The sequence below is a fragment of the Nylanderia fulva genome, unplaced genomic scaffold (assembly GCF_048542155.1).
Source record: "Nylanderia fulva isolate GAGA-0341 unplaced genomic scaffold, ASM4854215v1 Scaffold17, whole genome shotgun sequence".
Lineage (NCBI taxonomy): Eukaryota > Metazoa > Arthropoda > Insecta > Hymenoptera > Formicidae > Nylanderia > Nylanderia fulva.
In genome coordinates, this window is record NW_028189945.1 from 2,939,024 (window position 1) to 2,958,184 (window position 19,161).

Consider the following 19,161-nt stretch of genomic DNA (forward strand, 5'->3'; position numbering starts at 1 on the left):
GAGAATAAATGCACGACTCGAGCGGATCGTCTCGAGGGAAGCGATAAAAGATGGTCCATCGCTTCATTGAAAAGTGAAAATCGCCATCGTTATAATCTTCGGCTTAATCCTGCTAATTATATGGTTTCTGTTTTAACTGTAAGCGAAGATTGAGAAAGATTTTCTTTGTACGATATATAGCCGACATTTCTTATTCTTATCTCGATTTTTTTTCTACGGCATACGATGTATTTTTCCAATAAAATGCGAGATCTCTTGATTACTCGGGGGAATTTAGAAAATTAAGACGTAAAGAGTAATTAAATATTTAGTTTTGCGAAAGTGTGTATACACGGTCTGAAACAGATTAATGTCCGTGCAATTTAATCGCCGTAAATCAAGAATGAAAAAGTAATTATTCTAATAGCAGTGCTTTATCACTGTCCGAAAAGGACCTCTGTTTTCAGTCGCTCCTTTGATACACGCGATTGTAAATTTTGTACACATCTCCCTCACATACGCTAGTTCGTACGATGATCGTATGTTGTGATGATCATCTATAAATTTTTATCATATTTTTATCTATATTTATGTAGATTATGTAGTGTATAGTATATTTTCATAGAGTGTCACGTATCCAGTTTTTTTGACAAAGTATTCTTGAAAAATTGCAATCTGCACATATTAATAATTCATAAATAATATACCTTCGCACGCGCGATTTCGATAAACTGCGACTTGTTATCTTAACTGTAGAAGTTTTAATCTTCTACCAAATCCAATAACATACGGAAGCATCGATAATCGTTGGAATTATCGGATTAAGAACAAACTTTGGTGAAAACGATTTGAATAATTTTGCCGAAATTAGAGAGAGAGACAGAGAGAGAGAGAGATACTCTTTTTACATCTTTAATACAAACTTTCTATCAATATAGTTATAAAATTTTAAATTAATTTTTTTGCGGTAGATATTACGGAATAATTATTTTTGTCATTCACGTTTTTAAAAGGGAAGCTTTTTTAAACGTATAAATTGCGTGTTTATTAAAATGTAAAATGCAATATTGAAGTTCGATACGAATCAACTTCTTTTTCCGTCTGCGCCCTTGAATGATATATTTTAGCATATCCACGTATTTTTCTAAAACTGTGAATCTATTTTAGCAATGGATTGAAAATTCTTTCAAGGTTATTTTCTCCGCCACTGAACTTGGGGAATCTCGCTACTTCGAAAATCTTTTCCAGTTCATGAGCATAAAGAAAGAGAGAGAGAGAGGGGATCTTTTCTTTCTTCAATGTCCATAAAAAAAATACTCGCGTCATGAGAATCTCGATAGCGACCAAGGCGCTTGACGCTTCGTCGATCGATTATCGTTATTAAGTTACTGCTAACCAGTGCTTTGAAGTAAACCGTGCGGCCGTGCGTCTTTGCTTCCTACAAAGAATGTCAAGGAATATTTCTATAAGCCCTTTTCCAATCATCGCGTCACAGACAATGTATAATGCGAAACGGCGGTATCAAGGGCTCCCCGTTGCAATTGATAAGCGTTTATTTAAGCGAAGTGCGCGGAAACGGATAATGCATCGTCACGTACCGTGAATGAACAAACCTTCATTGAATAGTTAAGATCTCCTGACGCGTATCCGGTTGCAGAATACGCAAATTGTGTTTTCGCAGCTTTTGTTATTTTATCAAGCTACGGTAGTTGCTCACTTTTTTTTTGTTCTGCACACTGTTTATCGCCAACGTGTGTATGTATGATTGTATAACAATGCTTTTGCCGCGCTAAATATTAAAAGCTGGAGCGGTTGTTGATTAATCTTAAATTAGGTTTTCTCGTATTATGTAAACAGTAAATTTGTTGAAGAAAGAATAACACATCCTGTCGAAATAGCATTTGTTATTTATTGCGAGCAAATTTTAATATCTCCATTATATAGATATTAACAAGATTATAATAAACCTATTTTACAGTTGCTATAAATTATCATATAATTTTTAATATAATGATTTCGCAGCAAATATAAAATTTAAAATATAAAAATGTATTATAATATTTTGTCAATATATCTATGATGAAGATATTAAAATTTTCTCTCAAATAACAAGTATACTTTCTCGAAACGATACATTATTTTTTCTATATAACTATAACGGTTTAAAAAAAAAAAGACAATCGAATGATGGGAAATCTTTGTCTATTTATAAATTTTACTGCAGAAAGGCACGGATTTTGCAGAAAAAAGTGGTCTTTACACCTCACGGATACTCGACGATATATATATATATATATATATATATATAACTGTTGTCCGATAATTCCTCTGTCGGTGAGCAGGAATCACACTTCCTCTCTCAATCTTGCGCTTTCGCGTAGGGTCCACGATCTTCTATTTTCGAGACTTGGCATAAGTCCGATCACGTAGCGCGCTTTCCCGGGTTCCCTTTTGCACTGCAGAGGATTCGATCGAATTCCCGAGTGGCTGAGCCATTCGATAATATTCTACCCCGTGACTCCCGCGTATTGACGAAGGGGATTTGCCGAAGAGGTGAATCGCTTGATTGACGATAGTCTTTCATAATAGAGAATATAGTGAATATTGAATAGAGAATCGTTAAAAGAATCGATATATATATATATATATATGTATATACTTCGACATATATGTCGTGAGGACATTGATTTCAATCGACCACTGCAATACCATTCGATTCGAAAGAACGAAGTATAATATTAATAATCGATATTGAAGCTTATATAAATGATTAACGCGATAGGTAAGATAACGCTAGGGATGATTATTACTAATATCGGTTAAGCTTGTCAGTCGGTTAATCGAAAGGCCATATACTCCGATATGTTCCTTGACATCGATCTTGATAATAAATATATCTACCCTTATCTAGAGAAATGACCATCGACTAGATGTCCCATGACCTTCTCTCACTTACCTTTACTCGGATAATGGCGGATACTATCGCGGGGACTCTTGCTATTTGCGTCAAGTAACCCGACTGTAGGTGATCGCGACTGTGTAAATTATTCTTAGGGCGATCGCGCGATGATGATCGGACGACATTCGTTCGAAGGAGCATCGAGGCAAGGTTTCTGTTGGCCGTCGGCGCACAATCCGATCATCCATCGGTCGGCTGATCACAGAAAGAGAGAAAGCGGCTTTCTTGTGAAGGGGATAGTTCATCGGCGAACGAGCCTCGCGTATGCCGGTGTTGGTCAGTGTTGTTACCTGAAACGACGGAAGCTCAGCAAGGCGTGGTGCCGTCGACACGTTTCTGTACAATGCATGTAAACACGAAGGACTCCAGTGCACTCGGCACCGTTGTCGGGAACGGCCGCGCGCGAATTATATAGAGTGACCTCTCTTCCGTCGCGACACTGTGGATTATCAAAATAAGCAAAAATTCCCGCGACCTGATATTCCGATCGATCGTGACTTTCGGAGTAACGTGAATCTCGAAATGATTTTCGCAAATCAAAACTTTTGCCGCCCTTCGCCGATTCGTTCGAGGACTTTAAGAATTTCGCGAGTTGAAAACGTGCCCTTGAAGTTAAGACTTTAAAAGTTAGTTGAAGGTGTGTTAAACGGACACGAGAAACTCTGATTGACTGATAACATTTTTTTAACTTTGCAAATATTGCAAATCATATACACTTAAATATGTTCTTAATTAATGGAATATTATAATAAGATTTAATTAAGATTTAAAATTTAGAGATAGACTTTTAAAGAATTGCTGGTATATAGTATTCTTTGAAGTGTTAAGTGTTTTTTTAAAAATTATTTTTTTAATTCATATACTTGTGGATCTAATACAAATATATTTTCATTTTTTAATACACAATTAAACTCGCTCAATTGAATCGTTTGTCAACCTGTAAATGTGACACACGTGCTGATTAGGTAAGATTATCGTTTTTGTCGAGAATAATCTCGCGCGGGATATACGCGAGTTATCTAAATGACAGATATTAGTATCGAGAAAACAATGGATCAACGCGTTTTAATTTCTTATAAGCGGTATACTTTATTGAAGTGTTAAACTGTTCTATCATTGATAAGACGAGTCTTAATATTTAGTAAAAATGTGAATGAAATTAACTTGAATAATCGAAATTGTCGAATTTGTCTGACTCTGATTTTTACGAATAAATCTACAATACAAAATTTGTATTTGTTCAGTCAGTATGGCTTGTATCAAACAGATATTGTTTAATGGGAAATGTTATTTAGCTTGAATACAGAGAGACAGAGAGGAGCGTATTTATTCGTCTAGTTTAACACGCATAACGTCAATCGCGATTGCTAAAATTAAATTTCCGTAGAATACGTCGCGCAAATTTGCGCGTATCGCTGAGACTTCAAATGTTATTACGTCAACACGTAATTTCGTAGCGGCTAAACTCGCGAATTGATAAAATGCGGTCGCAGACTGTTCGTAATTAAAGAAACATTCTACTGGCGAGTTGTTAGCGTAAATACCCCTGCGGTCGCGCCCAGTGTATCCGTCCGGTCTGCGAAGGGTGTGTCTTTCATATGCAGGCTAGTCGTTAACCACGGACTGAGGGGATGTATTCCGTGTTGTCTCCTCGGGGGGATAAAGTTAACTTCGGGGTGCGTTTTGCTGGCAAAGTATAATGGCAGTCGTGCACGGCACACACGAATGCGCCTGTCTTGTCTCCGGATGATATAAAAGGGTTTAAAGTTTTCTCTCTCTGTCTCTGAAATAAATCGTGAGCTTACATAAATATGAGAAACAAAGTGGAAACGAAATTGAATATTGAAATAGTATTAAAATTAATTGAATCAGTGACGTGCCGGTAAAAAGAATTATTTTTTTCAGGTTTTTATATAGTTTCACAGAATTGAAGAATGAAGTTTATTTCATATGCATATATATATAATGTGTGTCAATAATGTAAACAGAAGCAACTTGCTAAGTATCTTACAGTTTTTGGTTTATTTTTTGAGTAATTTGAAATTATTTATGTCGTAGATGAAATATCGAAATAATAAAGATAAACAATTGCAAGTGATCGAAAACGAGCATACTATGAGTAAATTAAATTAAATCGGGTATAAGTTTTGCGTCAGAAGTGCAAGCTCGCTGTCTACACACGTTAGAACATTGTAGAAAGACTTACGAGCTTTCACATGAACTTGTTTCTGTGTATATCACAAGCTGTATACAAGAAGCTTGATAACTTTGTCTCAAAAATTCTAGTGACGTTAGGGATTTGTGAGAAAAATGGTGTGTCGGTGAAACTCTCTGTGAGATAATATATGCATATTGCGTGAATTATTGCTTATCTGTTATTGTTGCTGCGTGTCCTCTACATGCATATCGCATAATGAGCTTGTGGCGATTCGGACCTTTCAAGGATGGTATGTTTATTCTCTATCATATATTATATAGGTATAATATATTAACTCATTCAATTGTTATATGAAGAAAATATAGAACCTTTAATGTTTATCTTCATGTTATTTTTAACATTTTTTTACTTTATTTGATTATTTATTCATCCGTATGTGTTTTCTTGTTTTTTTATTCCAATTGGAGAGCTTTGCCATTCGCGGATAATTTACAAGGATACTTTGTTGTGATAATATTTACGAGCACAAAATTGACAATTGCTATGAATAAAAGATAAGTACATCAAGTGTATTCGATGTTAATTGAGAATAGAGAGCGCGAAATTCATTGCGCTTAATTAAACACGCGTTCGAGCGTTATACATATATACTCGGACAAGCGAAAAAAAAAACGATCGTTTATTCTACGTGACTACCCGGATAAAAAACTCTTCTCTATATGTATCACGGCAATAAACTTTGCAATCGCGATAAAATTTATTGTTGCTTGCATAGATGTGCAACAAATATTATATGTGTATATTTTCACCCAATCCTTTGCGAAAATGTTCACTCACGATGCGTGACTGTGCTTAGAGGCTTACGGACTTTCTTGGGAATGATGATGAGATATTTGCATTTACATAGTAAAGCTAAAGAACTTAAATGGTTGTCCCAGCACGTCTCCCAGTTACTAACTAAATAATAATCATGTCTTGAAATTTTATCTTCTTTTAGCAACAGATAAAATTATTTTTTATTTTGACAATTTGATGCTTTTTCTATTTCAATAAAAATATATTTTTTTTTTCAATTTATTGTGATTTATTGTCAACTTGTACGATGGAATGCAATTTTTTTTTTGTAAGAGATTAATATTTGAAATATTTCATATATTCTTTTAAATATAAATGATTTTGAATATTCAAAACTTTTATGTATTGAAATTGTTACGTTCTTTCACGCATTCTTTAAATAATTTCTTTTATTCATCGCATGTTTAAAATTGTATATAATGTAATGTGCGCAAATTTACAAATTTGTAGCATGGTTTAAAAATATTCAATTTACCGCATTAGTAGATAAATTGCATATATAGCATACATAGCTCATCTCAGCATCGCGTTTCCAAAACATTTCCGACCAGAGCACTTCATCTAAATAAAGAGCATATCTCGTACGTCGACTTGGCAACGAACGACAATGAACATTTAGGTCATCGATTGCTCTCCGAAATGCAGTATCCTTTTCGCAAGATCTTTTATGATCGTGTGAATAAATCTTGAGTAATTTTCAATGTCAATATTTAATGTAACGTAGAGTCATTTTGATTATAATAATTTATTATACTTGAAAACACATAATTATAAACTCATAGAAAGAGAAAGAAATGTGTCATAAGAATAACATTATATTAATAGTACGAAATTTGCAGAGTCAAAGTTTTCTTTTGATAACGACTATTGTACACAGATAATATGACCCAATAAAATAACTCGATTTAAATCTCGAACAATCAAGTTGTAATAAGATTTTATCGTGGCAATAAAAAAGTGTGATTTCATTACATTCGTTTGCTTCCATTCGAAATAGAAATTTGTCGAGTAATTGATTACAAAAATATATTTAAAATTCATATTAAAGATATAAAAATACTTTTAAAAAGTATAATTTAAAATATAAAATATGCAAGCTAACCAGTTGTAAAAAATGGATATATCTTATTGAAATATTTGATATTTTAAATTATATTAATGTACACAATTTTTCTTTTGCATATTTGCAAAATGATTGATAGAATGTTATTTCGCGCAGTAATGGAACTTTATTCTATGATGCATTGCAATAAATAATTCCAACGTCGCAGTTCGCGATCGTGTGATCTATGATATTGTTACTTTTCGATGGGGCATTTCATTTTTTCAGATGATTTCCCGCGCTACGTGTACGACGCGTAGATGTTACAAAAAGACTCGAGGGAAGGGTTATTTCATGTTCGAGAGCTTCCTCGAGGGAGTCACTGATATATCTCATTGTTATGTAACCGTTGTAGTTCACGGAAAATCATTCCTTTCTCATTCTTCGCACCTCTGCAGGTTTCGAGTCTTCTACCCTCGTCACTCTACGATCGTACGATTTCATTGTAGAATATCTTTCGTCCTTTCAGCATCTAACTCAGCTTTGCTATCGCGAACGTGAAACGTATATGCGACAGAAAAATACGCGCGTATAGAGTCAGATACGAGCAGCGGAGTTGAGCACTCGACGAAAACCGAGACGATGTTTGTCGTTTAAAGTGCTACTCTCGAGAGTTTCTTGCGTGAGTTTAGATACGAATGCTGTGACGTACTCAACACACAGCTCCGGATGGATCTTTGCCTTCCCGGGTCTTCACTAAGCAGTGATCCATGTGAGATTTCGCCCTGATGGGAATTTAATAATAGTTTCCCTCGAAAGTATATCATACTTTTTTTCTGCATCGTCATATTAACTATACATGAAGTATATAATTGTCTTTTATTAAAAGAATAATAGGAATATAAATGATATTTAAATATGATTTATATTACGAAATTATGGATATCGCTCGTACTTTAATTTTATATTTTCGGCGAACTTTACATAATTCAGCAAAATATGAAATTCATCGAGCATACATTCATTGTCGGAATAATACGAGCGAATTAAGACTTTCAGAAATAAAATTTACCAAAGGTCTTTTTTGAACGATTTAATTCGCGTGTGTGTACATAAATTTTGTCACAACTCTCATGTAGATACTTACGTTTATCGGATGGTCGTGTCCATTTATCAGAATTTTCGGCGATACTGTTTCGTCCGGAATGTCCCAGCATACATTACGAAAGCATTCCGAAGTAGACATCGCGAAGTAGATATCGCTCGCATGATACTCCATTTTCACTTCGACTACATAACGAGCAGTCGCCAAGATACCGTAGTACTTTTTCGTGTCTTTTCATAGTCTTCAGCAAATCGAGGTTTGTTGTGAAAAGTAGGTATAGATGCTAAGGAAGATAAACTATATTTATTTACTTTTCCTTGCCTCGACTTTTGTATATATATTTCTCTATTCCCCGGTGATCGTGAAAGTTTCGTTGACACGATCGGATAAGAAGCGTTTGCGGATGAAAGTTGCCGGAAGGAAGGCATGATAGAAGCGGAGCATATCGCGCCCGGAGAGCGCACGGTTATTGAATAAGGCAAGAAATACTGCAGGAACGCGACGTTGAGAAAAACCTCGATGAGAGCCACCGCCAACGTTACCGCCATCATCGTCGATGGCGGGGTTGATCGGCTTTGTCTCGCTTTTTCTCGCAAGACAACTCACGCCACCCTATACTCCTCGTGCCGTTCATCGATTTTCTCGATGGCTCCGAGCACTCTCGATATATAGTGGCGATAATACGTCGTAAACTCGTGCGCGGAAATTGGTAAACAGACTTTGCGGAAACCGGGCCAGTCCTTGCTCGGGAAAGCGACAGTCGTGAAAAAGTAATTTCGCGCGCGAAAAGAAAGGAGAATTTCTATCGATACCGCGGAAAGAAAGAGAGAGCGTGACGAAGGTGCAATAAAAATTGTCGCGTAATACGATGGCGTGAAAAAATAATGGGCATCTTTCAATCTCATTGTGCAACTGATAAAATAAGATATATTGAAAAAGAATTGTTTTCTCTATTTTTACTCGTAAAGTGCCAATAACGCGCGTTTCCGTGAAAATATCTGCATAGTTTTGATCTTACGATGATGCGCGATAGGATATCGTCTCATTAAGACAGCCCCTTGACAAAATAATTCTACGTACAAAGTTTCACGGTGTAATGCATTATGATACGTCTCGATAATTTCCCTTGCTTAGACTTAGAGTCTAAAAAATGATATTTGCTATTGACAAAGGAGTAAAGATTATTTCGCTATAAGCTGTGTAATATATTGTTCGCGAAACTATTTTAATAACAGTTTCCTGTGCTTTTAGTCGGAGACAGCTTTGCTACCGCATTGTCTTGTATACTTGTAAAGTTCCCCATCAGCCATAAAAAATTGTATAACGTACAAGAAATGACATTATGATTAAATTTCTAACAAACGAGGATTTACTATTTAGAAAAAATAGACATTTTTCGCTTCTGTTATAAATTTGTTGAAATTCGAACCAGTGAGTATAAAAGAGCTCATGTGTAATTATATCCTGCCATTATAATAATTGTTGTAGTTTGTAGTCATATATACTATGCTGTGTGAGTGAGAAACAAAGCAATAACAACCTAAATATTATATCGCGTAATTAGTGCGTGAAGATATGCTTTCGTAGGTATATATATTATATATAATGGATGTGAGATAAATTCGGAGAGTGATGTCTCTTATGCAGAAATTACTGAAAGTATCCAGTTTCAAAATGAGAAATTCTAGATTACCTTACATGCGCGAGTGTGACGTTTCATATCTGTTTCACTCCATTACATGCTTACACTGAAATTCTCTTTGTTCGACGAATGCAAATGCATCTCTCCTTTGGTGACACCTATGCTCTTACCGCACTTTTTAAGCGACAGTAAATGGGAAATAACGTTACTTCCGCTTAGTTTAACTCTTTGAGCGAGTTTCTCTCGCTACTCTCGATCGATATATATATCGAATATAATCATGATGTAATTGGATTCTCATCGCCAAATGAGATAATTCGTTTCTTTGATAATTGGGGACAAGTACTTTAGTAAAAGTACAATTACATTAAGAGATTCTGCATAACTCATCTCTCAGTGATTTAAAGTGCATCTTTGAATATAACGATTATTATAATGAATTATAGGTACGAAAGTACGTAATTGATTGTACAAATATCGGATATCGGATCGCTTGCTCACCTCTTGTCACCTATATAAATGTTTATGTCTTGATCTCGAGGAAAAATTAATTTATCTCTCTCCTCAATTGCAATTTTGCAATCGAAATGCTAAAAAAAAGATTGCAATGTATTTTAACATATTATATATACCATGTTTTTATATTTCTAGTTTTTTATTTAAAATTTAATTAAAATATAGATATATTTTGTGTACCTAGTTATTCGCGAATTTTATTCGTATTTTTTAAAACAATCCTCACACTCTGATGTTCAATATTTGATGGAACAAGCGTTTGACAGAGCAAACAAAAATAAATTCTCTTTTGTATTACTTCATTTTTTAATGTGCGACGTTTTACAAAACGGATTACTTGAAACGAATCAACGCGCTTTAACATTTTTTGTGCCGCATTCTCATTACACATGACTGCACTAGAAAACTGCAAATAAATTTTGTGAAGCACATTTAAACGATAGAGTTTACAAAGTTAAATAATTATTCGCGTAGAAAATAACAGAAAATGTGACAAATAATTTCTATTTAAAAAAATCTTTTTTTATCACGTGGAAATAAGTGATTATTTTTTGAACATTTGCGATTAATTATATTTGTCATGCTTGATTTACTTAAAAAGAAGTGCTGCATTTGCATTTATCAATTGAATCATTTTTCTGATAAAATGTAAATCCGCAAACAAATGATAAAAGGTTTCCTTACAATTAGATGTAAATTGTATCTAATTATTCTGTAGATTCGCGTTTCGTGTGCAATTGCTTTGTCTGCGAATAATTCATTCACGCAAAGGTTCTGGCAAAGACACGGTTATACAGAACTAGCATTTGATAATCACAGTAATAAACCGCGAAACGATAATGCTCTTCTGACACTCCAGCTGCGATACAACGATCAATTTTAATGAAGAATAATTTCGCGTGCGCAGCAGATTAGGTATCTTGCAATTTTAATCGCTTTTAATGAGTTAGTGTCGCAGAAATTTATTATGGTTATACTGAAACACGAGAGAGAAATACGTATAGAAACAGGATGATGCTCCAAAACGAATTTAAAAGGAAAAATCAATAATCGGCATTATTGATATGATATAATTCAATCTTAAATCTCTTTTTGTGTATTAATAGATTTTGTAATTTTAATAACACAATTTAATATAATATATTTTTTATTAAAATAAAAGTTATTTAAATTTTTTCGAAAATGCATTAGTTTATAAACTTTTGACCTTTTATTTTCTCTTAAAATTCTGTAATTATCACGACAGAAAAAGAGAGAGAATGAGAGAGCGATATTTATAAATATTTTTGTATAGTTTTGAATATCGTATTACGTTTTTAGCCTTTTCGATAACATCTTCGATTTAAAGAAGATGCACGATTTTTTAAATATTCTCAACGATATAAACGCGTTGGTTATGTCGACAGGAAAGAATGCGTCTGACGGTGAGGATAATTCCTGTCACTCAGCTACACATTTTCCCTACGCGCCGGTTTCGCATTTTATTGCATAAATTTATCCCGGAAAAATGCAGAAAGCGACGAGCTGTTCGTAACGTACGTGAAATGCATAACACACTTTATCCTTCCGAAAGTATATATTTTTGCCATTCCGTCGTTCGCGAAAACTGCGGTTATCCGGTTATAGCAGGTTGAGAGGCGAGGCACGCGCCATTTGATTCGGACGCGAGATGGTATTCGTGAAACAGTTTTTCCTGATGGCCCATCCCCGGCTTTGGCGACATCGTGACCCTCGTAAATAATCGAAGGAGAGGATATTATCCGCGATCGTCCATCCTGGTAAAAGTCGCTGCAGTTTTCCGTTCGGCGACCGGAAACGTCTGGCTATGACGCTACGTTCGCAATAATATCTTAAAACGGAAATACGATCGTTCCCGACTAACAATAAGAAATTCGATTGCTATCTTTATGCTCTTCGTCGTGGCAAATATTATATTACGTTCGCGGAATCTGTCAATTTTATTTGGTTTTATCTAAGTTTTTCGAATCGCGGTGTTATGTGCACATGCAAATGCATAGATTTATGAGAATCTCGTTATATTACTGCGAGTTTTTGCTCGCCTCAGTTGAATTTTTTTAGACTGAAGCAATCAAGCAAACAAGCGAATGATTGTAGAGTCAAGATGCGAGTAAGGTCCTCGAGTTGATTGTTTCTCTCAAAAGTTCGAGTATCATAAATCTTTTTTTTTTTTTTTGACTGATTTTAAATTGGATTCACATTTGATTGTGCACGGTGACATATATATGATTTCCATGACAGTAGCGAGGCAATATATCATGCAAAATAAATCTGAAAATGTATCGGGAGCAGCAACTTGTGCTCATCTCACTGACTTTAAGAAGCGAATCATTGCCGCATATGATTGCGAAACTCCACTTTTGATCCGCGATTCAAAAGTTTGTGCTCCGACGCGTCACTTCTCAATTTTCTGCAGCCGACTCGTTGAAAAATTTCTTCGATGCAGGAAAGCAAACACGCACGCGATTCGGTCTTAAAAGTCGGGAACGACCTAAGCAAAAAAAAAAAGAGATAAAGAGAGGAAGGAGATGAATCTCATCGACCCGCGAAAAATCAATATCGTGCACGTGCCACCTTCACGTATAGATCCGTCCGTCCTTTACGATGCATTCTGCAGGAAAATCTCGTTGCATTCGCCGCGGTTATTTGTAGAATTCAATGTGCATTGATGCGAAGTGCTCTCAGGAGTCCGCAGCGTTTCTCCCTCGAAATTCTATCGTATATTTACGTTGCAGAAACCATCGGGACGCTGACTCTCTTTCTCTTCTTATTATTCTATCCCGCATTCTTATATCCATAGCCACTGACGGTGTCTCTTTCTCAAGAGACATCTTTTTACTCGTTGCGAAAAATGCAACTTAAGACTCGCAGCAAAACAATATTTTAAATGTTATTTGGTAATCTGAAACGTATTCTTTTTATCGTGATTATTGTTATCTTTTTATCATACATTAAAACAGTTTATATATATCGTAAAAAAAATATAAAAATCTGTGTAACACAAACTTTAATTCATTATGAGATTAATATTTTATTGTCATTGTTTTAAATGAAGCTTTGTTAATTAGTTCATCGTGACATAAGAAAATAAAAGCAGACTAAGAAAGTGCGCTTTGGAGAACTTGAAAAATTTAAAAATAAGACGGGAAGCGAAGCGACAATTTAAATCTCTTCTCGGGCGTCGCGGCTAGTGTTAATATATGACTCATGTAATGCGCAGCGAGTTTTGCAATTATTTCTCCTCTTGATTCGACATATTGAAACCGGTACGTAACGGCGTTCCAGTAATAACTGAGCAATTTGTCGAAGAAAACGTTCGGGAAGAAGGATAAATCGACAAAAAAAGGATGCGATTTTCTATTTGTACATCGAACAACTCGTACAAACTAGCATCGTATCTTCCTCTCGCGTTATTGCACGGAGAAATTGCGACGTGAAGAAAGAAAAGGAGAGACAAATTAATCCATTTAATCTTCGTTACGCAAATCGGATTAATAAATTCGAAACTGCATTCCGGCGAACGGTGCGCGAAAATTAATTATTTTTCTACATGTGCTATATATTTTAAACATATTTTATCTTTACTATATATAATATATTCAAAACAGTTTAGAAGAAAGATACTTGTAATTACTCTTTTACCCGAAAATGTATTATTTATGTGCATAATACGGAATCATGATTTAGATAAGATAATGACACAATATCCTTTTCACTATTATTTGAGAGAGTTTCGCGATCGTATCTTGTTCGAGTTCAGTATATTCAGTTCAGAATCTGGTGTAGATCACCGCGAACTGCCCTGTCCTGGTTTTGTAGCACTGTGAAGCTGCTTCGTAAACCACCTTCGTGAAACTCGTGGAATTTCCCGATGACAAGAACGTCATCCGAAGAATTTCCTCGCGGTTGTCCTCGGGCAAGGTTCTACGTTGAGAACCGAAAAGCTGCAATGTGTCAGTAAAGCCGATATCACGGTCTTGCGCGGAATCTTTAAGGAAATTTAATCTCCTAAATCGCAGAACAATTGTTACGAATACGAACAACAAAAGTCGGATCATTCGTCATATCGGACTATCGTTTAATTTACCTGTTCAATTGAAAATATAGATGCGAAATCACAATTCGATGTTTCAAAATATCCAAGCAATTTTTTCTTCGCAAATTAGAGACATCGGAAAATTCTATTTTTTTCTTTCAATTAGTTGTTTCTTTGAAATAATTGCGCATTCTCTTTCCTCTTGTTTGCAAAATAATACCTTCTGTCTGGAATAAATCAGGAAGGGATGGTTCTCGCGTAAAATAAAAATGCCTATTCGATTTAAAAATATATGCGTTGTTACTCTCATATGCAGTCCACTCATTTTCCAGCATGGTTGATTCGACTCAATATTTTGTGGCGGATATGTTGAAAAAACGGATCCGTTCTCGTAACACGCCGATAAAACGAGCACGGGATAAATCAAGCGTATTATTATGGAGGGTGCTATTAATTTTACTGCATTGACGTTGTTCCACGTGCTAGTCATAAAGGGACGCCTTGCTGATACATGACCACAACTCGAGCGACGCGTGATACCCGATAACATTGGACGATAAAATGAAATATTTCCGTGAACGAAAATTGCCGATTAATATCAACGAATACAAATATTAATATATTATATTTTTTCCCCATCAACTATAGATGTAACGTAGAATCAGATTTTACTCTTAACTGTTTTTCTGTGAAATGCAAAGGAAATTTTTAAAATAAATGTTTTACATACATCGTAATAAAAGTATATTACATACATTTGTTTTAATATAACGTTTTATATGAACATATATGTATGTAAAATAACGAATAATATTTTGAAAAATCATATGAAAAAAAATAACGTTGTTTGATGCAATGTGAGAGGAATTATAATTGTATTTAAAACTCATAAAGTCAATCGTTATATCTAGATTCGATGAAGCGTTGATAAATAAGATTAATATCATTGAAAAATTGAAATCGTTCGTTAAGCACGCACAGGGGAAGGAAGAGTGAGTTTGTTGGAGAAATAAAAAAATGAATGAATCAGCACGCTTTTCGTCACTCGCGGTTGCAATTTGTAATCAAGAATGTCGGTACGATTACTCGCGATAATCTCTCGTGCAGCGAGAGTGGCAGACTTGCTGCTGCGAATAAAATGCAGCTGGACCGTGATAAATGCGACGCATTGCAGTCTATCAATTACTGTCACGTGCAAACATCTCGGCTGCAAAAATATACAACGATTCGTCACTCAACCGATTGCATAACGTAGCGACGAATTTTCTATAGATGTTCGATTATTGTTTATTGAATGCAAATTTTTATCAAATCTGTAGAGAGAGGCTTCACACATGACAGCCGATATAATATTAATAACAGATGGAAATTTTCGTGCTTTCGAAGATCCGATAATTTCGCTTTACCACAATAATTTCCCCCTCGAAATCGCAACTGTACTAATAGAGGAAGGTAGACTAAATCTACACGGTAATAAGGAAAGCAATCTCATCTACTTCGTCTGTCGTTCCCACCTTTCCTACCATTAATTTCCCATCATTATCGCCCCAAACAACATCTTATCTAGACAGTTAGCTAACAACCTGATAGGCGTGCGACAAACTTGGTTTATCCTAAATGTCTCACGCGATATTTTTCGTGTTTTTTTAAATTTGCATCGGTTTACGTTCAATCTCTGCATGCCCTTGTTTTATTTTATCATATTTTGAATATGCTATAATATGTTAATAACGCTTTATTTTTTATCTTATTCTATTAAATGTTTGAATGAAAAAAATAGGGAAAAAATATACTATGATTATTACCATAAATATATTTTTTAATAAATTATGACGAATTATTAATTTTAGCAAGAATGATATATTTTGAACAAACTTTTTTTCCATTAACTTGTTTAGTATTATTATTGAGATTGTTAAGTAGTTGGCAAGCAGCCACGTGTTTTATACGCTACGTTAGCACGTTTAGTTGGTATATTCTCGACTCTCGTGGGTAAAGCACGCTTGATTCAATACCTAACAGAGAGATGGGTGGCCGCTTCTGCGCATGTATAGTCCTCTCTCTTTCTATCGTACGTGTATATCCTTTGAAGGATACTCTGTGTCTTCTTTTCTATGAAGACGCAGTTCACACCTCAAAGGTAGAGAAAAGAAAGGTGGCATCTTCCACCTCGATGCAAGTAATTTATCTTGCAAAGAGACTTAAGTGTGCCAACATTTTTTTTTAAAGATTTTGATTAATAGTTGTAATGATTCTTACGTAATTGCATGATGTAGAAAAATTTTTGAAAAGGAATAGTTGCTTCAAACACTCAACATGAAATTTATATTGTAATCTAAATATATCTTTGCTCAAGCAACAATATGCTCAGCTTCAATTTTATATATTCATTTTTAAGAAAAAGATTAACTATTTATACCTTCTGTGGAGTTGAAATCAACACAGTGATTTCTAACAATCTCATATATATATATATTCACAAATTTTATAAGGCGTAATTGTCAAATTTAAACGGCTTTAGTATTTAATATTGCTAAAATTTACCGATATTTGTTTTAATATGGCCGAAAAATAATTCCACTGCAGCAAAATCTGCAGTAATTAATTACGAGCTACGAGTTTTGCGTGTTGTGCAAGCGGTAAATTGCATCGTCCAAAGTGGCTATTCCCCGCGTGCGATTTCGCGAAAGGACTCCTCTCGCTTACGAATGATATTTTCGTCTGGCGTGTAATTCGCGCAACTGCTCGTGTCTCTCGTAAGTAGCTGCATTTAATATGGGAGCGCGCGAGTACACGCGTAAATGTGTTCGACCGTCAGCTGCCTGTGGTTGTCGCTGATGTACTGTCACTTTGCTTTAATTATACGTCTCAACCATTTAATAGTAAATTGTCTTATAATTCGGGTCAGCTGAGCGACATTCCTTATTGCAATTAAAATTCGTTCAAATGGGCGGCTTTTGTGCTCGCGAGGAATCCTCGGAACTTTCTATTGAATCGCGTGCAGACAATTATGAGAATTAAATTCTCGTAGATCTCTTAATTTCTTGTTTGATAAATACATAATCAAATAGGTAGGCTTTTTGTGGAAAAATCAACTTAAATTATACTTATATAGCGTCTCTATACTTAATTCTTTAAGTACGAAATATTATATAGAAAAATAATCAGTTATTGCACATATTTTTCATTGCTTTATATTTTCTTATCAATTACAAAAATAAGAGAATAGTTTGCATCGTAATAAATATAATGTAAGAATAATATTTTTTAATATTCGCGTAAAGATTTCTTGAGATAAGCGAATCGTTATATGTATTGAATATTTTTCGAAAGATCTCTGTGTGTATTCGGCGAATTTTTAAGCGTCGAACCTAAATAAAGTCATTCGCCGAGAGATTGTTATTTTTCAGAAATATGTAGATTGACCTTAATTTATTGCGATCGATGAGACGGGTCAGGGAACAGTTTATAGCTCGCTTAACTTTGCGAGTGGACCTTTGCCATCGCGCCGGCGAGAGACCGAGAGTTCTTTGACCGCTGAACTGCGATACAATGCAACATTTTGCGTCGCAATATTGACCTATTGATACATAATGAATAAATCGATCAATTTCATGCAAGTGTTAGATTAAAGAGATTATGTATGTATATACAGGGCGATCCTCGTAATGATCGTCACGGTTTTTAAAGACACGATCTGACAAAAGTCTTGCACAGAACTTTATCAGGTTTTAACAGAAAATAATCATCAGTTCTACAATTTTCAATGCAATTAAAATAATAAAAATGATCAAAATGATCGAAAGCGATCAAAATAATCAGTGATCAAATTTGATCGTTTTAATTATTTTGATCACGTTGTAAGTGAATTAAAAATTGTGGCAACCATTCCGTGGATATATATTTCTACCTTGTATATATTTCCAAATTAAATGTATGTTGAAAAAAGATTTGATAATATACTTAATCGCTCATTATATTTATAATATGCTATTTTTCTAGCTGTATCATTTATTTGGAAATAATGGTGAAATTTGTAAGAGAGATGCACATGACATGTAAAGTTGTATAAGAAAGAAGAGAGAGAGAGAGAGAGAGAGAGAGAGAGAAAAGAAATTAATATCTGCATTAATGTCTCAGAAGAACATCCGCTGTGCATACATTATGTCCTTTGCACAATCTTTGTAATGTGTATAATAACTACTAATTTCTAAATAAGCTGGTCTTATATACCGTTAGCAATATGCATAGATTAAACATGTACAAGGCTTACGCTCACGATATCTCGTAGTTACGTAAGAGGCATCGTGGATGCGAGATGAAACGAGAAGAAGAACAAGCTCGATTTACATATAAATCTGCTAATTTTTATTTTGTAATTATTTATGCGAACGCGTAATTCATTACATCGCGCGTTAATTAAAAAGAGCTATATGCCCTGTCAGGAAGTAATTGGATTTAATAGCGAAAATACTCATACAGATGATTTCTTCGAAGGAGTGGTTTACAAAAATGTTGTACATACATTAATACAGCACGGAAAAAAATTAACCACAATAGCTAAATTTTAGCTGTCCCTATATTACATATGAAATTTAGTTATTAAGTCTAAATTTTAGCTATGATAGCTAATATTTTTAACTATAGAATTCTCCGTTAATTTATAGATAAAAATATTATTTAACATAGCTAAAATTTAGACATAATAATATAGAGACAGTTAAAATTTAGCTAGGGTTGCTAATTTTTTCCGTGAGTACAATGTTTCGTGAGTCTAAAAAGATCCAATAATTTGATAAAATTCACAATCCTCTTAACGGTTCAGAGATATAGATTCACGGATCGATTGTA

The 19,161-nt window shown here is 34.6% G+C and overlaps 1 protein-coding gene across 5 annotated transcripts in view; it reads left to right on the forward strand.

The window, feature by feature from the left end:
* LOC114938199 (phosphatase and actin regulator 2) overlaps window positions 1-19,161 on the forward strand; it is a 220,729-nt gene that overhangs the window by 19,007 nt on the left and 182,561 nt on the right. The window contains exons 1-2 of one of the 5 annotated variants that reach the window (XM_029312038.2): window positions 3,178-3,903; window positions 4,844-5,385. The exons of 2 other annotated variants lie outside the window; for them this stretch is intronic. In XM_029312038.2, the coding sequence (XP_029167871.1) occupies window positions 5,352-5,385 (34 nt within the window). In that variant the 5' untranslated portion in view covers window positions 3,178-3,903; window positions 4,844-5,351. Of the gene's footprint in view, window positions 1-3,177; window positions 3,904-4,843; window positions 5,386-19,161 lie in introns of those variants that run through there. 2 more of the 5 variants (XM_029312037.2, XM_029312039.2) reach the window with 2 other exon arrangements.